This window comes from Heterocephalus glaber, unplaced genomic scaffold, assembly GCF_053883595.1.
Source record: "Heterocephalus glaber isolate CG9 unplaced genomic scaffold, H.glaber_assembly_v1.0 deba00001613, whole genome shotgun sequence".
Lineage (NCBI taxonomy): Eukaryota > Metazoa > Chordata > Mammalia > Rodentia > Bathyergidae > Heterocephalus > Heterocephalus glaber.
In genome coordinates, this window is record NW_028258384.1 from 2,836,926 (window position 1) to 2,861,614 (window position 24,689).

At 36.6% G+C, this 24,689-nt stretch overlaps 1 protein-coding gene across 2 annotated transcripts in view; it reads left to right on the plus strand.

The window, feature by feature from the left end:
* Uprt (uracil phosphoribosyltransferase homolog) overlaps positions 1-24,136 on the plus strand; it is a 29,561-nt gene extending 5,425 nt beyond the window's left edge. For both annotated transcript variants that reach the window (XM_004867490.4, XM_004867491.4), the window contains exons 3-8: positions 12,554-12,596; positions 15,577-15,646; positions 16,809-16,871; positions 19,539-19,700; positions 20,506-20,604; positions 22,924-24,136. In XM_004867490.4, coding sequence (XP_004867547.1) covers positions 12,554-12,596; positions 15,577-15,646; positions 16,809-16,871; positions 19,539-19,700; positions 20,506-20,604; positions 22,924-23,030 — 544 coding nt within the window. In that variant the 3' untranslated portion in view covers positions 23,031-24,136. The remainder of the gene's footprint in view (positions 1-12,553; positions 12,597-15,576; positions 15,647-16,808; positions 16,872-19,538; positions 19,701-20,505; positions 20,605-22,923) is intronic.
* Positions 24,137-24,689: the final 553 nt, after the last annotated feature.

Genomic DNA, 24,689 nt, shown 5'->3' on the forward strand with positions numbered 1-24,689 from the left:
TACGTGTTGTTTCTTTTATTTTTCCTGGTCCTTAGCATCTATCTAGTTAGTGAAAGAACTGTTTTATGAATTAACTTTTGCACGGGGAAATGGGGATTGATCCAGTTGGACTGCAGGAAAGATTGAGAACATATACTACTGATTTAAAAGGTCTTTTTGGAGGTGTACAATATTTGAAACCATAGACTGCATTATGTAATTCTGAGGAAATTATTTCTTCTCTATGAGAGTGCAGTAATCTAAACACTGAACAAACAGGTGATTTACTCAGCTATACATACATGAGTCACCACTGAACTAGGGAAAAGAAATGACTCTTTAATTTCCTTGTGATTTCTGGTTTTGAGAGGTTTTTTTTGGTGGTGGTGGTGTTTGAAATGGATTAAACCATTCATCCTCATTCATCCTTCCCTTCTTGCCTCCTTTATATACTGAATCCAGCAAAATCTGAGTATCATGCACTTTTCCCTTTGAACATACTTCATGACCTCATATTTAAGGCAATGTGGTGAATTTAAAAGATTATCCTTCTTGATGAGCCTTGTATTTTCTTTTTGTTTCTTGAAACATTAGAGTAAAGCTGTTTTGTGAGTTGTTGAATATATTCTGTCTGTACATTTATTTATCTTAAAAAGGGCTTTGGCAAGACCTTTGCAGGCTTCTTGGATGATAACTGAGCAACCTTAAGAGTATTTCAGCCCATGAGATAGCACTAAAGAAGGAGACCTTTCAGCCTTGTAACTTTGGTTTAGTCATCTACAGAAGAGTTAGTTAACCTCAGGATAGAAAAATGTCCTATGCAACCCTAATGTGAGTGGCAACCTAAGGTAATTTGAATCATCTAAGTCAATGGGGAACCTTTTAGCAGCTTTAATGATACAAACAGCACACTTTGGCAAGCATACCATAGGTTCACCACCACTGATCTAAGTAATATAATGTTCTTAACCAAAGTTTTGCATCAGAATTGCTAGTGAAGTGTTTTGTTTTATTTTGTTTTTCTTAAGTACAAGTTCTTGGCCCTCATCCTTGGAGGTTGTTTATATAGTCTTGAGTATAACCTGACTATCGGTAATTTTACAAATACCGCAGATGATCGTGCTGTGCTCAGGCTAGGCTATTGCTCTGAGAAAATGGCTAGTCTCTTGTGTGTGATGATTTGCCTGGCTTCTGATTTGGGGTATAGGGTGAACCAGGGATTCCACACACTAAACATAACCAAGCTAGAGAGCCTGTCTGCCATCACCCTGAGATTGGAAGAATCTTAGAACTTTTCTCTGCAATTTGTACAAAAACAAAATACCCACCACAGAAAAGCCTGTTACCTGCCAGAAGTTGTTCCCCAGGAGTGAAGGTCACAGCATCTCGCATTGACTGAGGACTCATATTGCCTGAGGAAGAGGTCCAGAAGTGAAGAAAGAGGAGTCAGTAATGGCTTTTGCTCAGGTGACAATTTAAAGTTGACTACTTATAGCGAGCGCCCTCAGGCCCGCGGAGCAGCAGGAGCTTCTGGCGCTCCTGCTCCTTCCCTGCATTAGCGACGTGGGTGCCCGGGCCTCAGCGCCTCCCCGTCGCCGCCTGCCCAGCCAGCGGGTGACTCAGACGGAACATCATGTGGACCACGGCCAAGCCGCCGCCACCCCCCGCCTCCCGACAGCGAGCCCTCCAAGCCCGCGGCCTCGGCCATCGGCAGGAGCTCTGGCTGCAACAGAGGCGGACCCAAGGGGGCTGGACCCGCGGATGCCGAGGCCCAGATGTAGAAAACAGAAGTAGCTCAGGGTCCTGGAGGAATGGAGGGCATCCAAGCTCATCCAGGAACTATGGAGATGAGACTCCCTATGACCACATGACCAGCAGGGACCTTGGGTCACATGACAATCTCTCTCCACTTTTTGTCAATTCCAGAATACAAAGTAAGACAAATTTTACATTAACTTGCACCCTGAGTGTTTATGTTTTACCATGGAAGGAGAAATTGCCTCGAAGCAAGCTTCAGTGTTTAGGAACTTGGATATTTAGCCAGTTTACTATAGAAATCTTAAGTTGCAGAAAAATATAACCGTCTATGCTTGTTAAAAGCATATAAAGGACTAAGTTTTACAGTTATGTGGAATTAATTTACATGATTCTGAATCTCTGTGGAAATGTCGACTTCCTTAGACAAAGCAGTTATCCCAATGACAGTGTGGCAATGGTAATTTTCTTGGACAAGGTTGAGGGAGTCAAAGTGGTGAATATTTAGAATAATATCATCATTGAGCTTGTTGGTTGGCAGGGACATATAGTGTTAGCTGTGAGTTTTTGTTTTTGGAGTTAGGGAAATAAAATACTATCAGTGGGTTTAGTTTGCGTATATCAGAATAGTGCATAAACTAAGATCAAAGTGGATTAAAGATCTAAATATTAAAACAGAAACATTAAACTTGCTGGAAGTAAGGTAGAACTCTTGAAGACATTGGCATAGGAAAAGACTTTATGAACAAAACCTCAGTACCATGGGAACTAGCAGAAAGAATCAACAACTGGGATCTCAGCTTATTAAAAAGCTTCTGCACTGCAAGAGAAACCACCAACAGAGCTAAGAGACAACCTACAATGTGGGAAAAAAAAATTTAGCAGCTGTACCTCAGACAAAGGACTACTATCCAGAATATATAAAGACCTGAAAAAAAATCAGACCCTCCAAATTCAAAGACCCAATTCAAAAATGGGCATCTGAAATGAACAGACAAAGAAGTAAAAGCAACAAATAAACATATGAAAAAGTGTTCAACATCACTGGTCATTCGAGAGATGCAGATGAAAACAACACTGAGATTCTACCTCACCCCAGAAAGAATGGCTGCTATCAAGAAATCAACCAATAACAAATGCTGGCAGGGATGTGGGAAGCAAGGAACCCTTCTCCATTGTTGGTGGGAGTGCAGACTGGTGCAACCACTGTGGAATCAGTATGGAGATACCTCAAAGAACTAGGACTAGAGGTCCCATTTGACCCAGCTATTCCCCTGCTGAGTATCTTCCCAGAAAAATTAAAAGAATCATACCACAGGGATATATGTGCACCTGTGTTTATAGCTGCACAGTTTTTAATAGCTAAAGCTTGGAAACAGCCCAAGTGTGCATCAACTGGAAACTGGATAAAGCAAATGTGGTGTTTTTATAAAATGGAGTACTACTCAGCCATAAAGAATGAGAAACTAGAGACATTTATAGCTAAATGGATGGATATTGAGGCCGTACTCTTAAGTGAAATAAATAGGACACACATGTGTAAATACTGAGTAGTTTCTCTGGTGTGAGAAACTGAAAGTGTAAATAAGGATGAAAATGATTAAAACAAATAATTGATAATTTGAAATAGGAAGAAGAGGTTCATAGGGGGAGGGGAAGTGGGAGGGGAAGGGGAAAGGAAAGGAGGGAAAGGAAAAATTATGAGAAAAGGAAAAAATGGAAACAAAGTCTTTGTAAATAGGGAAGGGTGGAGAGGGTGAAGGGCACGTAGGTAATGGGGAAAAAATAAGAACCAAGATACATCATGTACAGGTCCAAGCACCCAATGATAAATGTAAACATATTGTATTACCTAAAATGTACCAGTAAAAGAATTTAAGCAAAAAAAAAGGAAAAACCTGTGACCTGCTTCAATATCATGGAATCTTTCTTTAATATAAATCTAGATTTTTCTTCTCCATTGAAAAAACTGTGTTTGTGATGCCTAGTCATTTTTGTTTAGCTTTAGCAGAGAGAACAGTAGGCTTCAATATTTTTTATTAGTATATATTTATGATACATAATTATTACATTCATCTTGGGGAATTGGTACATATACAAATCACATTATTAATTATTTTTTAAAGACATTTTTTTTTTTTGGTACCGGGGATCGAACTTGGGACCTTGTGCTTGCGAGGCAGGCGCTGGCACCACTGAGCTAAATCCCCGGCCCACATATTAATCATTTTTATTCTTCCTTTATTTCCCTCATCCTCTTTCCAGATTCCCTTTCCATCTATACAGAGTCCTCCCTGTTTCCTACTGTCTCTTTTATTTTGTCCTTTATATTATTTATATTTGAGGTTTCTTATATTAGAGACACCATGGAATATTTAACCTTCTGTGTCGGATTTATTTCACTCAGCATTATGGTCTCAAGGTTGATCCATTCTCCTATAAGTGACTCAGATTTATCTTTCTTTATGTGTATTGTGTATCCATCTGTTGAGCATATAAGCTCCTTCTATAATTTAGCTATTGTGAATTGTACTGCTATAAACATGGGTGTAACGCATGACTGTAATATGATGGCTTTACTCTTTCAAGAATATACACAGAAGAGGTATACCTGGGTCAAATTAACTTTCCATTGTTAGTTTTCTGAGGAATCTACACTGTAATTTCCATAGTAGTTGTACCAGTTTATATTCCCACAAACAATGTAGAAGGGTTCTTTTTCTCCCCATAACCTAGGCAACATTTGTTATTTTTTGAATCCTCGATGATAGTCATTCTTACTGGAGTAAAATAGAATATCAGGGTTGTTTTGATTTGATTTTTCTAATGACCAATAATGCTGAAGTTTTTTTTTCATGTACTTATTGGCCATTTGTACTTCTTTTTTTTTTTATTAAATTCTTTTATTGGTACATTGTAGATATACAACACAATTACATTTCTCATTGGGAATTCTACCTTTACATAATGCATCTTGGTTCTTATTTTTTCCCCATTCCTAGCCCTCCCTTCATGCCCTCCACCCTTCCCTATTTACAAAGACTTTATTTCCATTTTTTCCATTTCTCATCATTTTTCCTTTCCCTTCTTTCCTTTCCCCTGCCCCTCCCACTACCCCTACCCCTTTAGACCTTTTCTTCCTATTTTACATTATCGATTATTCATTCTAATCATTGGTACATTTTAGGTATACAATATAATGACATTCATCATTGGAAATTTGCACCTTTACATAGTCTCTCTTGGTTCTTATTTTTCTCCCTTGCCCAGCCCTCCTTCAACCCCTCCATTCCTCCCTATTTACAAAGATTTTGTTCCTACTTTTCCGTTTTCTCATATTAATCCCATTCCCTTCTGCCCTTTCCCCTAGCTCTCCCACTTCCTTCCCCTTTGCCCCTTTTCTTCCTATTTCACACTACCTATTATACATTTAGTCCTTATTTACACTTTCAGTTTCTCACACCAGAGAAACTATTCGGTATTTACACATGTGTGTCCTATTTGTTTCACTTAAGAGTATCACCTCAATGTGCATCCACTTAGCTATAAATGTCTCTAACTTCTCATTTTTTATGGCTGAGTAGTACTCTATTTTATAAAAAAACCATATTTTCTTTATCCAGTCTCCAGTTGATGGGCATTTGGGCTGTTTCCAAGTTTTAGCTATTACAAACTGCGCTGCTATGAATATGGGTGCACATATATCACTGTGGTATGATTCTTTTAATTCTTTGGGGAAGATCCCCAGCAGTGGAATAGCAGGGTCAAATGGGACTTCCAGTCCTAGTTCTTTGAGGTATCTCCATACTGATTTCCACAGTGGTTGCACCAGTCTATACCGCCACCAGCAGTGGAGCAGGGTTCCTCTTTCCCCACAGCCCCACCAGCATTTGTTATTGGTTGATTTCATGATAGCAGCCATTCTTTCTGGAGTGAAGTGGAATCTCAGCATTGTTTTCATTTGCATCTCTCGAATGACCAGTGATGTTGAACATTTTTTCATGTATCTATTTGCTATTTCTACTTCTTTATCTGACAAATGTCTGTTCATTTCAGCAGTCCATTTTTGGATTGGGTCTTTAAATTTGGGAGGTCTGATCTTTTTAAGTTCTTTATAGATTCAAGATAGTAGACCTTTGTCTGAGGAAGAGCAGGCGAAGATTTTTTCCCACATTGTGGGTTGTCTCTTTACACTGCTGGTGGTTTCTCTTGCTGTGCAGAAGCTTTTCAATAAGAAGAGATCCCATTTGTTGATTGTTTGTGCTAGTTCACGGGCAACTGAGGTTTTGTTCATAAAATCTTTTCCTACACCGATGTGTTCAAGGGTTCTACCTAACCTCTGTCCCAACTGGTTCAGAGTTTCTATTTTAATATTTAGGTCTTTAATCCATTTTGATTTTAGTTTAGTGCATGGTGAGAGATATAGGTCTAGTTTTAATCTTTGGCAAGTTGAAGCCCAATTTTTCCAGCACCATTTATTAAAGAGGCTATCTTTCCTCCAGTGAGGGTGTTTGGCTCCTTTGTCAAAGATGAGATGGCTGAGTGTGTCTGTCGTTGTTTCTGCATCTTCTAATCTGTTCCACTGGTCCTCAAGTCTGTTTCTTTGCCAGTATCATGCTGTTTTTATCACAGTAGCTTTGTTGCAGGTTGTGGATTGTGATACCCCCTGCCATGTCTCTGTCACTTAGAATTGCTTTTGCTATTCTGGGTCTCTTCTTGTTCTAAATTTTTTTGGATTGTTTTCTCGAGGTCTATGAAGTATGCTGCTGGGATCTCAATTGGAATTGCATTAAATCTATATAGCAGTTTTGGAAGTATGGCCATTTTCATTATATGAATCCTTCCTACCCAGGAGCAGGGGATGTCTGTCCGTTTTCTGATATCATCTTCAATCTCTCTTTTCAGAATGCCATAGTTTTCAGAGAAGAGGTCTTTGATTTCTTTCATTAGGATGATTCCTAGGTATTTCAGTTTTTTGGATGCTCTTGTGAAAGGAATTATTTGCCCTATTTCTCTCTCAGTGAGTCTGTCATTGGTGTAGAGGAATGCTATTGATTTTTGTGTGTTGACCTTATAACCAGCTACTTGACTGAATTTGGTTATTAAGTCTAGAAGACTTTTGGTGGAGTTCTTGGGGTCTTCTATATAGAGTATCATGTCATCTGCAAATAATGACAATTTGACTTCTTCATTACCTATCTTTATTCCTTTTATTTCTTTCTCTTGTCTAATTGCCGTGGCTAATGTTTCCAGAACTATATTGAACAAGAGTGTTGATAGTGGACATCCTTGTCTTGTTCCTGATTTTAGTGTGAAGGATTTCAGTTTTTGACCATTTAATATGATATTGGCTGTTGGTTTTTCATAGATGGCTTCTATCAGTTTGAGGTAGAGACCATCTATTCCAATTTTTGGTAGGATTTTTATCATAAATGCATGTTGGATTTTGTCAAATGCTTTTTCTGTGTCTATGGAGATAATCATATGATTTTTGTCCTTGGCTCTATTGATATAGTGTACTACATTGATTGATTTGCGTATGTTGAACCATCCCTGCATCCCTGGGATGAATCCCACTTGATCAGGGTGTATGATCTTCTTGATGATCTTCTGCATTCTGTTTGCCATTATCTTATTAAGGATTTTTGCATCTATGTTCATTAGTGAGATTGGCCTATAGTTCTCTTTTTCAGTTGGGTCTTTCTCTGCTTTGGGGATCAAGGTGATGCTTGCTTCCAGGAATGAATTTGGGAGTATTGCTTCCCTTTCCATTTCATTGAAGAGTTTAAACAGTAGTGGCAGCAGTTCCTCTCTAAATGTCTTGTAGAATTCAGCAGTGAAGCCATTAGGGCCCGGGCTTTTCTTAGGTGATAAGTTTTTAATTACATTTTCAATTTCATTGGTTGATATTGGGTTGTTCAGAATTTTTAGGTCTTCTTCGTTCAACTTTGGTAATTCATATGTATCTAGGAATCTGTCCATTTCTTCTGTGTTGTCCATCTTATTGGCGTATAGATTCTGGAAGTAGGTATTGATGATCCTCTGGATTTCTGCTGGGTCTGTTGTAATTTCAGCCTTTTCATTCCTAATTGCATGGATTTGGGCCTTTTCTTTCCTTTTTCTGACAAGTTTGGCTAAAGGTTTGTCAATTTTGTTGATTCTTTCGAAGAACCAACTCTTGGCTTCATTGATTTTTTGGTATCGTTCTCTTAGTCTCCATTGCATTGATTTCTCCTCTGATCTTTATAATTTCCTCCCTTGTATGAGCTTTGGGGTTGTCTTGCTGTTCTTTTTCTAGAAGCTTGAGGTTAAGCATCAGGTTATTTAATTGGGCTTGTTCTGTTTTCCTAATATGCATATTCCCTGCTATGAATTTCCCTCATAAGACTGCTTTCATTGTGTCCCATAGATTCCGATATGTTGTATTGTCATTGTCATTTAATGGAAGGAACTGTCTTATTTCTTCTTTAAATTCCTCTGTGACCTATTGCTTATTCAGAAGTGTGTTGTTCAATTTCCACGTGTTTATGAAATTTTTTGAGTTTCTTTTGCTATGGATCTCCAATTTCATCGCACTATGGTCTGATAATGTACAGGGGATAACTTCAATTCCTTTGCACTTACTTAAACATGTTCTTTGTGTGAGTATGTGGTCTATTTTTGAGAATGACCCATGTGCAGCTGAGAAGAATGTGTATTCTGATTTTGTGGGGTGGAAGACTCTGTAAACATCTGTTAAGTTCATTTGTTCAAGAGTTTGATTGAGTTCTAGTATTTCATTACTTATTTTTTGACTTGTCAATCTATCTATTTGTGACAGTGGGGTGTTGAGGTCCCCCACTACAATTGTATTAGTGCATATATGACTTTTCATGTCCGTTAGTATTTGTCTTATATAGTTGGGTACACTAGTGTTTGGTGCATAGATATTTATGATTGTCATCTCTTCCTGTTGGATTGTTCCCTTTACAAGGATGTAGTGTCCTTCTTCATTTGTCTTAATCAGTGTTGGTTTGAAATCTACTTGATCTGCAAAGAGGATAGCTACTCCTGCTTTTTTTTCCAGTTCCTGTCACATGGAGTATTGTTTTCCACCCTTTCACTTTCAGTCTATGAGTTTCCTTTTGAATTAAGTGTGTTTCTTGTATGCAACATATTGTTGGATTTTGCTTCTTGACCCATTGTGCCTGTCTATTTCTTTTAATTGGTGAATTGAGACCGTTGATATTGATGGTTATAACTGAAACATATTGACTTATCATTGCCCTGACTTTTTCTTTTTGTTGGGTTCTCCCCCTTACATTTAATTTCTTGTCATGCTAGATGGGTTCTTTCTTCTTTGCTTCCTGGAGTTTTGATCCTCAATGTCTGTTCCTAGGATATTGTGTAATATTCTTTGGAGTGCTGGTTTGGTATTCACAAAGTTCCTAAGGTGCTCTTTGTCATGAAAGTATCTTATTTCTCCATCCATTTTGAAAGATAGTTTTGCAGGGTACATCAATCTGGGTTGGAGGCTGTTTTCTTTTAGGGCTTGGAATATGTCACTCCAAGCTTTCTTGCCTTGATGGTTTGTGTTGAGAAGTCTGCTGTGATTCTGATGGGCTTTCCTTTGTATGTGATTTGTTTCTTTTCTCTGACTGCTTGGAGAACTTTGTTCTTCAGTTTTGTTTCTGGAATCTTAACAATTATATGCCTATGTGTAGATTTTTTTTGATCAAGACTATTTGGAGTCCTATATGCCTCACTTATCTGTATGTCAAGCTCTTTTCCCATGCTTGGGAAGTTTTCTGCCATTATTTCTGCGAAGAGATTTTTTTATGTCATCTCCACTCTCTCCTGTTTCTTCATTGAGCCCAATCAGTCTTATGTTATTCTTCTTTGCATCATCTAGCAGCTGCTGGATTGATTTCTCATGTTCCCTTATAATTTTGAAGCAATTTTTCTTTTCCTGGTCACTAATTGCTATCTTATCTTCTATATTTGAAATTCTGTCCTCACATTGGCTCATTCTGCTGTGTAGACTTTCAATGGAGTTTTTCATGTCCTGGAAATCTATTTGCATCTGTTTTATGGATTCCATTTGTTTCTTATGTTGGGATTCCATCATGTTCCTGAGCTCCTCTCTAGATTTATTAATCATGTCTTGTGCTTGGTCTGGTGGTCTGGTGTCCTCTGCATCTTTGTAGTGTGGAACCAGGTGGCTGCCTGTCTGCCCATTTGTACTTCTTATGAGAAATGTCTATTCATTTCAATTTCCTATTTTTGACTGCGTCTTTTATTGGGGAGGCGGTCTAAGTTTTTTGACTTCTTTGTATATTCTAGATCAGAGGTGGTGAACCTACAGCACATGTGCCACAGCCAACTGTTAGTTGTCATTGAAAGCTCTAAAAGGTTTGCCTTCACTGTTCTAGATATTAGTTGTCTGTCCAAGGAGTAGCTGGCAAATATTTTTTTCTTATTTTGTAGGTTGTCTCTTCACTGTTAGTTGTTTCCTTTTTGGTGCAGACACTTTTAAATTTTATATAGTCCTATTTTTTTATTCTTAGTGTTATGTCTTGTACGGTTAAGGGTTCTTTTTAGGGAGTCCTTGACAATGCCTATATCTCCAGGAATGTTACCAAATTTTTCTTCCAGCACATTCAGTGTTGCTATTTTCATAATGGGGTCTTTGGTCCATTTAGATTTGGTTTTACTACAGGGTAAGAGATACGGATCTAAATTCATTCTTCTGTACATGGACAACCAGTTTTTCCAGCACCATTTGTTCAATATGGTACTCAAAACTTCAGTCAGAGGAATCAGGCAAATGAAAAAAATAATAGGGGTAAGAGGAAAGGAAAAAGTCAAACTATCTTTATTTGCAGATGGCATAATCTTTTACAGAGAAGATCCAAAAGCTCTATCAGAAGATTCTTAGTACTGTTAAATTCAGCAAAATGACTGAATGTAAAATCAACACACAAAAATTGATAGCATTGCAATACACCAACAGTGAACCTACCAAGAAAGAAATTGGGAAAACAATCACATTTATGATAACTTCAAAAGAAATTAAGTGCCTAGGAATTAATCTAAACAAGAAAATGAAAGACTTCTATAATGAAAATTATATTCCTCTGAAAAATGAGATTGAGGAGGACATTAGAAGGTGGAAAACATTTTAAGCAGAACCAATATTCTCAAAATGGCCATATTATAAAAATGATACATAGATTTAATTCAATTCCTTTGAAATACCATCAACATTTTTTTACAGAACTAGAAAAAAGCAATTCACAAGTTTATATGGAACCCAGAAGAGACCCAGAATAGCAAAAGCAATCCTGAAAGAACAAAGCAGGAGGCATTACAATCCCAGACTTCAAATTATACCTAAAACCACAGTAAGAAAAACAGCATGGTGCTGGACAAAAACAGACATGGTGACTGATAGAATAGAGAATGAACTTAAACATCTTCAGCCATCTGATTTTTGACAAAGGGGCAAATAACATATGCTGGCTTCAGTGTTTTAATAATGTGATGCTTTTTACTTCCTTGCCAGATATGTTGTGACGATTAATGATAGAAATGAAAAGTGCTGATAGAATAGTCTCTGTTGAAAACCGTATTACATGACATAAAACCCATTATAAATGTGTTCTCTGTGTGTATAACTGTGTGGTTAGTTTTGTACGCCGTACTTACATATAAAAAGTATAGACCTATATTCTTCCTTTTGCTTAAATATGTTCCATATTTTAGAGAGTTAGAATCTCTAATATGATAGAACTGTGGTTACCCTAAGAAACCTAATGACATTTGTGTCAGGAATATTTCATTACTTTCCTATGTCAGAGAAGGTGAATGCAGCTTGGAAAAAAAACAGAGGCAATTAATGGCATATTGAGATAATATGTGTTTGTATATGCCATTTTGATGTTGCATTGGGAAATACTTTAGGTACACTTTGGATAGACAGGTGGGGGATTTTTAAGTACATAACCTGTAAATCAGTCCATTCAGTCAGACCATTTAACTTGAATGGGAGAAGGGATAGGAATGCTACTGGATTTTTACATACGAAAAGAACATTAGTCATTTAGCATTTCTTTTTTGGCTTGTTAACAGCTTGTGGGTAGATGCAACCTTGGATTATTATTTCTTGTGTACTTCAGGATATGAAGGTATTGAACAAAAGGAAGTATATAGAAAAATAGCAGAAAGATCTAGGGAATGAAGAAAAAGTTTGGAAAACAGGAAAAGGAATATTTTACAAATAATTTGAGAAATAGATCCTGAAAATTAGGTTAAAATTCTTGAGAGCAGTGGTAAAAATATATTTGTATTTTTACCATTATAATTTTCTTAAGTTTTTTTATTTTATAGGATTAGAGACAAAGAATTTGGGTTTTTCATCTCTATAATATGGGGTTTAGGTCAAAGTAGATTGAGTGGGAAAGTGCGGAGAACCTGATTTTCTTACTGTAAAATTACCTCTCAATTTGAACTGTGAGCATGCTGCCATGTTTATGGGAACGTGTTCATCTTCAGGTTGAATAATATGTATTCTAGCAACTCAGTGGGGGATTATATGATCTTTTCAGTTTTCTATCTCTAATGTTGATATCAAGCAAACATTTCCAGTAATATTTATCAAGTCATCTCATTTTGGTAACTGTATCCTAGTAAAAAAATCTTGTCCCACTAATAGTGTGTACACATAAGCATTTAAGCTTTTAATATGTAATAGGTCTTAATATCAATGTTACTATATGTATTAAATAATATTTTACCTTAAAGCTCAAATTTAGACTAAAACTTGTACTGTTTTTTTTAGGACAGCCAGTAGAGGGGACTTCATGTTTTCTGCGGATCGTTTGGTAGGTGGAGGCTTTCCGTTTTCATTATTGTATGTAGTGATATAATCATGGTAGTCCAAGGTTTTGTTGTATTATTTTAGAGCATAGGGGGGGTTAACCATCATCTTGTTAGACTTCTGAAGCCTTTGCTACTGTTGCATTAAAGCCCTGCTTCATTTCCTTTTACCTCAAAGCACTGTCTATGAATTCATTTTCTGTACTTGCCAGGTACTACTACCTCTCAGATAGATCTTGGTAACCTGGTTCTCAGCAACTTTTAAGTACCTCATCTTAGGGGAGTAAAATGAAGTACATTAGAAGAAAAACAAAGATGTAAGGACACCAACTAGTTACTCTTTTATCTAGCTAATTCACAAAAACTAATACACATTTTGTAGTTTACAAGGAGGTAGTGTTTATTTTGCCTCTGTTCTGTACTATCCTCATATGTGAAATACTAAGTTGGACTGTTTACATTTTCTTCAGGAACTTCCTATGAAAGATTGACCAAGCCCAATTCTGTTTAGCTAGTATCATTTAAGAGAATCTCAGGCCAAATTGGTTTGTCTTCAGAGTAACTACTGTGTTACATATATGTGCTCAGTGCCTGGAATGAAGTTGACACATTTTCTGCTGTGGTTATTAGTCTTCTTCCATTCACACAATGCACACTGGTCTCATGTGATTCAGGCTCTGTGCTAGGCTGTGTTGGGAGCGAGGTAATAAAACAGTCACAAATATAGATATCATCCTTGATCTTAAGGAATTTACAATCTAAATACTGTTGTCTGTATTCAGTTTGGGAAAGAAATAAATGTGTCTTATCAACCCAGTTATAATTAGATAGTAGAAAGTAGATTATTAAGGGAAATATGAAAAAAGTCATGAAACTTTCATTTAAATTTTTCGTAGAGATTTTATATTCCAAGAGTAGACAACTCCTGTTCTACTTTCGTCTTTATTCTTGGTCCAGAGACAAATTATATTTAAAATTATTTGAGCTTTCAGAGGTAGTAATAATCTTCAGATAACAACAAGATAAAAGTGGTTGACATTTCTGGGGCAATAGATCATTCTGTCTTTTGAGCTTTTATGAAACTGAAAGGACAGATTTGAGGAGGAAGAAATTTGTATTTTATAGCTGATGTGGAGTGATCAGGGGTCTTTGTGTTCACTGCTAGAAAATTATCCCTCTTTTTTTCTTTCCTTTGCTTTCCTTGTACTCTATTTTTCTTTTTCTATTTCTTCTCCTTTTTTTTTTTGGTACGGGGGATCAAACTTGGGACCTTGCGCATACACGGCAGGCGCCAGAACCACTGAGCTAAATCCCCGGCCCCTCTTCTCCTTTTTTATTTGAAACAGGGTCTTAATATGTTGCCCAGGCTGGCCTCAAACTCCCGGGCTCAAGCAGTCCTTCTGCCTCAGCTTCTAGAGTAGCTAGGACTATAGGTACACACCATTGTGTTCATTTCTATAGAAAGTAAGAGTTAAGTTCATGGTTAATGTAAAATGCTTCCCTATAATGGCAGGCATTATATCCTAGTTTAATGAGATAAGGACCTATGGCATGATTCACCTGAGGGCCTGGTAATTTGGACCTCTCTGTTGTCTGTTGTTGGCTTTGAAGGACCTGATTAAGGGGTGGAGGAGAGTCTGCTGTGGTTTTCATAGGGATTCTAACTGTTTATGTTTCTATTGTTAGGGATTTCTCCTATAGCAAAGGATCTCATTATAGTGGACATTAATTCTATCCTGAATTTGTCATGATTGGCTTCCCTGGACCTCAGATCCTTGAGTTTGTTTTATTTACTTGTTCATTTCTTGGTAGATGCTGCGGATTGAACCGAGGGACTTGTACATTTTAAGCATGTACCTAGCACTGAGATATGTTCCCCCAGCCTTTTTATATTTTAGTTAATCTTCCTCTGGTTTTATGCTTTCTGATAAGACTTGGACATCCTAATTTCTGTCTCAGGGTTGCAAGAGATGGGGCAGGGTACAAGATTCTTTGGAAGAGTGTTATAAGGAGGAAGAGGTCATGCTCTTCAAAGAAAAGAATTCTCTTCTACCTTGTAACTTCTTCATTAAAAAACATAAGACTCAACAGAAGGTGATGTGTGTACATGCACATAGTATTCATGAGTTTTCTTGTCCCTCTGTAATTCTGCAGGCTGATAAAGTACTGGCCAATTTATAATTGATCCTTTCAATGGCACCAGGGTGTTGTGTTGTGATAACAGAGATGGAGCCTAGTATTTCTCCCTGTTGTTCCTGATTCTCAATCAATAATGTAATGTTGATGGGAGAAAATGTATATTACATGCTCGGCACTGCTTTTGTTATAGTGGGCTTCCGTTACTCTTGGGAATGCCACATCTAGTTTTGAGAAGCTTTTCCTAGTAGTTTTATGTGATTTTTTTCTCTGTACAACATATGATTATTGAGAGCCTTTTCTTTTAGCTAGGAGGCCCTAGTACATTCTACAGGATCTTCCTTCAGTCTTCACATATTGATTTGGCCCCTGCTCTCATTTATTTTCTCACAAGAATTTTCAGCCTTTAAGTTAATAGTAGGCTTTTGTTAGAAAGATTTCACCTTAGTGATTTCAAAGATACTGAACAAGGCAGAGAAAGTCCCAGTGGGCACTATTTCAAGAGCAATCATCAGTATATTACTACCAAGGGTGCCTGCCATGACTCTTGTCACTTGCAGAAGTTTTGCATCTCTCATAGCTTGAGTTAATTGATTGGAAATCAGAAGCCATACTGGAGCCCTTTGTTGTCAATCATGTACCTAATGGAGGTTGGATAACTAGAATTAAGCAGCTTGGCATTTGGATCTATCCCTGCATCTGATATACAATAGGGGCCCCTTTCCTAACCCCATAAGCTAATCCTTGCTTAGGATGCTATTGATTCTGCCTACTGTTCAGCTCCTGAGGCTAACAGCTAGCAGGAGATTCACAGCAGGTCCTCATTTTACTCTTCCTTTGACTCTCTAGATCAGACTTGTTGTGGAAGAGGGATTGAATCAGCTGCCATATAAAGAATGTATGGTGACAACTCCAACAGGTAACCAGGACTGTTACTCTCAAATTTTTCTCATGGAAAATCTGAGTTGAATGGGGGAAAATGGAAAGAAAGCAGTCTGAGTAAAATCAGTATGCAAAATTGGGAGTCTAAGTGGAGCTGTTCTTTTAAACATCTTAAGGTGGAAGACTTTGTAGAGATGGAAAAGGGACCTGAGAAAGGGGGAAGGAAGGAATAGGGAGGGGAAAGAGATATGTTCCAATTCTTCAAGATGAATGTAATTATTACTTATCACAAATATATACCAATAAAAAACTCTTGAGATATTTAGTAAAGAAATCTGTGCCTGTGACTTGCTTGTCAGTTCAATTTAAAGGTTAATAAATATTCTTCAGCATGCCAGTGTTGCCTTTGATGACAGCTCATAGGACCAGAGTTAAAAATTGGTGGCAGCTATCTTCACCTCTATTGGGAAGTTGCTGGTGTTAATAAATGGAAGTGGCTGGTTTGGCACTGAAACTCCAGGTTTAAAGAAAAGGATGACAAATAAAAAAGAAAAAGCTAAAAATGGATGAGAGTAGGAGATGTTTTGTTCTAATAGAAAATAGCCAAAGAACCCCTTTTCAGGGATTTGAAATTCTCATTTGATTCTTTAGTGAATAATGAAAACCTATTCAAAGGGTTGATTTTATGAAAAATTAGAGGCCATGCTTGTTGCATCATAATTCGCACAAGTTCAGGATGAGGTCAAGGGTTTAGTAGCTTGATAACTATTTCAGCCTTTTCTGCTTTTAAGGCAGAATGGAAACTTATAAAAAAGGATGGCTTGTGAAGGCTTTCAGCTGTGGTTTTCAGTGGGATCCACATTTGAATTGATGGGGTATATAACATTTTCAGAATGTGCTGGTTCTCTTTTGAATTCAATTTGAGAAACGTGTATGTGAATATCATGGTATACTAAGTCCTATTCCCATTTGATGAAGCACACTAATCCCAATTATCCCCACAGCTTTCTTATGAGAAATTAAATAACTATGAAAAGCATGACTCATCTCATTACTTTCTCAGGCCATCTAAGGCAATATGCAATGTGTCTGGACAAGGGTTGCTTTGTACTTACCTGCTTTAAACCATAGGAATTTCATAGAATAAGTGAGTTGCTCCAATGATGAAAGATAAATTGTTTGATTTTATTTCCCAACAGGGTACAAGTATGAAGGAGTAAAATTTGAGAAGGGAAATTGTGGGGTCAGCATAATGAGAAGCGGTAGGTTTGCATGTGTGTGATTTTTGTCTCTTTCAATGTATAGAAACAGTTGCTGTTTGCCAGGAGAGAAGTGGGCTTGTCTGTTATAATTGTAGTGTACCTTTGCTTAAATCTCACCACATGTGTTGCCTGTCCTCATGGTGCCTTGGAGTCATGGCCTGTGTGCTGCTAAATTTGGCTAATTTTAACTGCAGAGCATTTTCCCTCATGGTGCTCCCATGAGCATGCCAGCTTTAAAAAAGATTTCAGGGGAAGGAAAGAGGATATGAGGATACCATGCTGCAGTTATGGGGAGAAGAACAGGGCAGTTTGAAGACTGAAGAAATATGGGATGAATTCAAGACCGAAGAACTTTTGAATTGGTGGCTGGAGAAAATACTTGTTCTGTATTTATTTCTGTTGCAGGGAACACTGCTACTCTGCTAAGAGATGGACTATTCAATGTATTTTTTTTCCAGCACTGGGGATTAAACATAGGGTCTTCACAATGAGCTACATCCCTAAACCCTTTTATATTTTATTTTGAGACAGGATCTCACTAAGTTTCTAAGTTGCTCAGGCTGGACTTGACCTTATTATCATTCTGCCTTAGTCTCCTAGAGTGCTGGAATTACAGACATGCACCACTATGCCCAGCCTTGTTCAATATTTTAAATTTTATATTTGATAAGTATGTAACCATGTAGGTAAAACACCTGACATTATACAGTGGATCCTTGATTTACGAACTCAGTTTGTTCGCAAGGGCTGGTTGTAATTCAAGTTGGTTAGTTGAAGGCTCAGGCTCCTCTACACAGCCTTCAGTCTCTCCTGTAGACAGGCAGATCTCAGTGTCCTTAGAGAGACATTGGCCCAGGATTTCTCAATTAACCCCACCCAGGAAAAGATGTAATGCTCCTTCCAGAACTCTTTAAGGGTTAAATCTGTATCTGAGACCACCTGGAAGCACAAGCAGCTGGCATTCAGGTCATAACTCAAGATTTGGTTCATAAGTTAAAACTAAAATTCTGATTGTAACCCAAGTTGTTCATATGTCAGGCCAGTCATAACTTGAGGGTCCACTGTAGCTCTAGGTATTTTCACTTGCTGAATGTTGTATTTGTGTTTGAGTCCAACTGGTAAGTCTTCTAAACCAACTTTGTGTAGCAAAATTGTATTCCCGTAATTAAAATCTATGCCTATTACATGGGGGTAATTATTTCCATTCAACAAACTTAATTTTATTTTGTACAAGATTGACTTTTTTTTCCACGAGTGGTGGAAGTCTCACTTGCTTGTACTAGAAACAGATGGATTTAAAAAAAAACATATAAACATTCACTTTCCTGGCTCTGAAGTTCTGTTTGAACAATTGAATACCTCAAATAAAACATGAACTTTGTAGCTATTAAGCAGTGATAGCATTCTCAGCACAATGTTGATAAACAATGGATAGTGTCTTTGGTTTCAATGCAGCTTCTTCCCTAAAGGTAATAGTGTGGTCTTTGCACCTCTACTGTATACCAGATGACTTAGGGTAATGAAGAGAATTTTTTTTTCCGTTGTTCTTGTTTGTGTTTTTTTGGGGGGAGTGTTTTGATTTGTTTTGATGATGGGGTTTGAACCCAGGGCCTTGGCATGTGCTATACCCCTGAGCTGTAACCCCTGGCCCCAACAGCGTTGTTTTCAACCTTAATAACTACCTGTTAACTTTCATATATATATTAGAAAGAAAAATAATTTTAATGTTTACATTAGTGCTGTAAAGTTTCCTCTAATCCCAGCCACTCAGGAGGCTGAGGCAAGAGGATCACAAAGTTTGAGGCCAGCCTGGGAAACTTAGTGAGACTTTGTCTTAAAATCTGGAAAAAAAAAAAAAAAAAAGGGCTAGAGATGAGCTCAGTGGTAGAGTACCCCTGGGTTCAATTAAGAACATTATAAAAATTAATTAAAACAAAAATAGTTAATTCAAGAAAAATAGTAAATACAATACCAGTACTACTATAATTCTGATGGGGCCTAAAATCTTGAAGATTATTTAAGAATGATCGACTTTTGGCAAACACTTTCTTAACAGAATTCATACTCAAAAATAACTTTGTTTAGAAACCAGAGTGGGAGGGAGGCTGTTCCTCGTGGGAGAGAGAATACTTTTTCATTGTCTACTGCAAAACCTCTGCCAGTGAAGTCAGTGATGATCTAAGTGATGTCTCCTAATGCCACCTTGATCTAAAGGGAAATCCTTTGGTTTACAGCTCATATTCTACCATATATCTTTTATTTCTTCTAGATGAAAGTGATAAATTGAGGTGGTTTAAAGCCTTCTTATAAAATAATAGGAGTAAAAATATTTCTGATATTGAAAAAGATCAGGGAGCAACTCAGCAAAACACTTTATTTCCTTTAATCATAGAAATGTAATAGCTATAACACTTGTAAACCAGCAATAAAATTAGCTTATCTTAGCATCATTGACCAACTTTTAACCTGGCTTCATTGACCTGAATTAAAAATAAAACGAGTATATCAGAATGGAAAGCTGTCAGCTCCAGAAAAATTTCTTCCTTTGTGATAGAGTCCTTTTTGTTTTAATAGAGGTCATGAATTGTCCTTTGGCCCATTTTTGGACTTTCACTCTATCTTCTTTAACCCTTTTTTTCTTGTTTTCTTTTTATTCCCTTTGTCAAGGTGAGGCAATGGAACAAGGCTTAAGAGATTGCTGTCGATCCATTCGAATTGGAAAGATCCTGATTCAGAGTGATGAGGAGACACAAAGAGCCAAAGTATATTATGCCAAGTTCCCACCAGACATCTACCGGAGAAAAGTTCTTCTGATGTATCCAATTCTCAGTGAGTGGCTCGAGTTTAGTTTGTAACCTTCTGTTAGGGTTTAAATTCAATTTAGTGCCTAAATTTTCTAAATGTGATTTGTCGGTTGTATTTGGAGTTACCCTGAACAGTTCACTGGGGAATTTTCATTGTATAATAAGGGTACATACTGTACATTAGTCAAACTTTATTAGCTCCAAAGAGCTCTGTCTTGAACTGAACATATTAAAGCAAAGGACTTAAGAGCCAAAATGTATAGAACACAGAAAATATATTGAAACACTTCCCCTGTCTAGCCTAATGAGTATAGCAGTGATTTCCTCAAGGATTTATCTTTTCTGGAGGTAATATTTTTCTGTTATTATTTTCTCTTTCCTAAACTATCTCAGATCATGTATGGTCTCCCAGGGAGGTAAGGGGGAATATATTAAATTTAATACCTCAAGTACTAAATTAATTTAGAACTTGTACATTTGATAGCTGTGTTATGTCCTTTATTGTAAATAACATTGATAAAGAAAGAATAAGGACACCTTCAAACGAAGTTTTGACTAATGGTATCTTAAGTTAGATTACTATATTGCCCTTCAAAGACATTTTATTTTTATTTTGTTTTTGTTTTTGTTTTTTGAGACAGAATCTTGCTATGTAGTCCAGGCTGGTGTTGAACTCACTATGTAGCCCAGGTTGGCCTTGAACTCACGGTGATCCTTCTGCCTCAGCCTCCAGAGTGCTGGGATTACAGGCATGCGTCACCATACTGGGATTCAAAGACATTTTAAAATGTTAATGTTGCTGATGCACTGTATTATCTCTTGATTTTCAGGCACTGGAAATACTGTCATTGAAGCTGTAAAGGTTCTTATAGAACATGGAGTTCAACCCAGTGTTATAATCCTACTTAGTCTCTTCTCCACTCCTCATGGTAAGTTCAGCATGAGGCAGTACTGGAGCTCCAGGTGGTCATGAGATGGGTGTGACTCTGTCTAGCCTCTCATCCTGTGGAAAAGTTTAGTTAGCTACATATTAAATCTAAATCTAATTTTAGCTATAATTTGTGTTTGTCATCTCCAAGCTTAATGGTAATATTTTACACTAGTTTTTTTTTTGAGATGGAGTTTTGCTATCTGGTCTTGAACTCCTGTGCTGAAGCGATCTCCTGCCTCAGCATCCCTAGTAGTTGTACTACAGGTGTGTGCCACCATATCTGACTTATTTTACACCATTGTAATGTTCAAATTCAAATGGTGAAGTATGAAATAAGCTAATTAAACAGAATTGGAAATCTTTTCCTAGTGTCCCTGGTAGGGCCTAGAAATAGCTGAAAGGTCTTTGTTTCTTCTGGCTCTCGACTTGAGAGCCAAACAACCTGAGGTCTAATTGAAGTAAGTTTTGTAGTAAAGTTAACAGCAAAATTTTTTAGAATTAGACTTTGACTCTTAGGGCATGGTGAGAAAATTGTTTTCTGTTTCCTGCAAGAAATGTGCCTAATTTAAGACTCTAGCTTTTTACCATATAATTTATGACAAATGGAGGTGAAACCTAAGAAAATAATTATAGAAGTATGTAGGAATTTTGTTTCTGTGATGTTCGTTGTAGAGTTCCCTAGTATAAAAAAATTGAAAGTATATAATTGACTAACAAGGAAATGGGTAAATAAATGTACATTCAGTGGATATAATATGTAACCATCAAATAATATTTTTGAAAAATACTTAAGGACATCAAGAAATATAGATGTAAATAGCACAAAACATAAAATAAAAAGCAATATAAACAATAACAACATTAGAATACTGTGAAATATTATCACAAAGTTTAGTGATGACTAATACAGATTATGTCTTTTTTAACTACCAAAATGAAGCTTGAGTTTAATATACAGAACCTAATAAATCTTTCCTCAGCATGAAAGGTTATACAGATACACAGTACTATTTCAATTTTGGTTTCAAAATGCATACACAATATTAATAGTGGTAATTTTAGGGTAGTAAGAGTCTAAGTGATTTTCATTTTTATCTTTAAGCTTTTGGGGGGATTTTTTCTAAGTGTTCTACAATGAATTAATATTTGCTTCATAACTGAAAGTAGAGGTGGCTTCTCTAGTCAGGGAATTTCCTGATTTCCAGACATTCTAAGTCCTAACCAACCCTGAAGAAATCACAGGATATCTAGTTAGGAAGGCTGCTTCTCAGTAGGTTGTTGCATAGGAATTGTGGCTTGTTTGATAATTTTGTTGTTTTTTTAACCAAAAATTACCTGTAGTTCAAACATTGATGGTGACAAAGAGTGATTTTGCCTACTCATCCTATATAAATGATATATATATACACATATATGATATATATACATGTACATGTATGTGTACATCTCTCTCTCTCTCTATATATATATGAATGCTTTTGTTTGCAAACAATTTGGTTTACAAACAGAAGCATTTGGCAAAATTTTGTTTTGTTTGTGAACTCTACATCGGGTGACATGACCATCTTTTTTGCACAACACGAATGTGGCCATTTTCCCCAGAATTGTGGAACAAATTAAGTTGGTGAACCAAGCTACCACTATATATATATATATATGAAAGACACTGGTGGAATTGAAAATATTGAGATAATTTAGTAACTATCCACCTTTGGGAATGGAAAAGTGATATCTTCAGTTCAATAGTATTCATTAGAATAATATACTGTTGTTTGACACTGTAGCTGAAAAAAAAGTGTTACTCTGTGGTAGCTTTTGCTATGGTTTTTTAGTTTAACTAGGGTCTAAGCCAGTTCTAATTTCCTGCCTGTAGCCCTCCTCCAAAAGCTGGACTCCTTACTTCTAAAAAGCTAGCTTGCTCTGACATTCCCAAGAAGTCTGCATTTGTTTCACAGTGTTCCAGTTGGGAACCCTTCAATTTATGTTTTTCTTTAGAAAGGATTGAATTCATTCATTCCAACCACCTTCAAAATAAAACAAACAAGAACTCTCCTGGGAAAGGTTACTGTAACAAGTATAAATATATTTTCAACTCTTGGATGTGAAACAATTTGATTTTAAGAATTTATTAGTGAGAGGGCAAGGGAATTCTCTGAATACTATCAGCCTTTCAGATAATCAGATATTGCATAAATAGATTAACTAGTCTGACTCTGTCAGTATTAGGTATAGTGACAATGACTATAAAATTCCTGAATTTCCACTAGTCTTAACAAAAATTCTGCCACAATAATAATATTTCTTCTACTTTTTGAAGGTGCCAGATCAATCATTCAAGAATTTCCAGAGATCACAATTTTAACTACTGAAGTTCATCCTGTTGCACCCACACATTTTGGACAGAAATACTTTGGAACAGACTAAGTTATTGAAGGAAAGTGAAATATCTTATGTAATATGACAGTTATATTTTGATTTTCTATTTGTTTTACTAGTTTGAGGAATGATGGAAAAAAGGTGGTAAAGATGCTTTTTAACTTTGAAAGTGGGTATAGTAAAAAGGAAATATTTAAGGTGTATTAATTTTATTTAGTTATATCCTCATGGTTAGCACCAAATTCAGTGAAGCACACACACAATCTTTACAAAAGATGGAAATTTTAGTAATATGTTAATACAAACTGCTGAACCCTGAGTGCATTGAAATTGTTCCCTAATTTATGATCCTTAGTTTGGAGGTTACTTACAGCCACAAAGAAAATCTAAATAAGAGTCAGTTCTTTGGCCCACTATAGTTTGCATTTTGTTTAGTGTGCTTTTAGCTCTAGGAATGTTTCATGTACATGACTATTGTCACCTTTCTGTACTCCCTAGTTATTGGCTTTGTACATATGGTAACTTGGAGAGGAGAGAAACAGGATGCCTTTGGGGATTTTATATTTTCCTTAATATATTCAGTTTACAGACCCAGGATGTATGGTTAACTCTTTAGTCAGGTCATTATGTTTCTTATGAGCCCTTAACCAAACTGTACATTATTGGTAGGTGCTTTGCCAAGCTATATGGTGAAGGAAATGGCTGGGCACTTTTAGTAACTGGAACTATAACATTAATTTATGTAGACTAAACCAGAGATATCTGAATGCTGACAAAGGGGAGCTGAGTACTGTTAATGCCATCAATCCTCTAGAAAAAAAATTGGTAGTGGTTTTTCTGAAGGGTGGGGAAAGAAAAGGTATCTTGCTAGATTTCATGGCTAAAAAGTAAATTAAAATACTTCATTTTAATTTGGATGTTTCTACTAGAGATCTTTGATTTGGAAATTAGTTATTTTGCATGTCTGTCAAGTGTAGATTTATTGCAGTAGAAAAAAAATATATTCTTTAAAAAAATTCCCAAGATTTATATGTGCTCCTATTTAAACTTCTGAAAGGGAGAAAACGCCATTTTAGAAATGAATCTTTGTGTTTCAAAATCTGCTTGTGAAACCTTGATCCCATTTTACATTGATAATAAAACATTTTAACGAAGGTGGGCTGGCTCATTACTTGATTAATTATATACTCAGTGGCCCCATAGGCAGCTGTTATGGGCCTCTGTTCAATAATACCTAAAAGAGCAGAAGACAGTGTCCTAGATTGGGGGAGAAAAGAAACCTGGTGTAGAATTGATTATATTTTACCTTTGGACCGTGGGATACGAGGATAACTTTATTATGTTTTCCCTTTATTTTTGAACACTGTCATATAATTAGCTGAAATTAAGGGATAGATTATTCACATTACAGTTTTTCCATGTCAAATGTTTCTTTCAAGTTATTGAAATTATAATCTACTTCAGTTTAGTGTTTTGATACAGTGTGAAATTTGTTTATTCCTGATTAGTAGAAACTGCCACTAAAGTTGTGGTTATAGTAGTGGGGATTGAACCTAGGGTCTTCGCACTGAGCTACATCCTCAGTATTTTGTTTACTTTTTATTTTGAGATAGTTTCACCGAGTTGCTACATTACTCAGGCTGCATTTAAATTTGCAGTCCTCTCGCTTCAGCCTCCCAGTGCTGGGATTACAGGTGTGCCCCATCA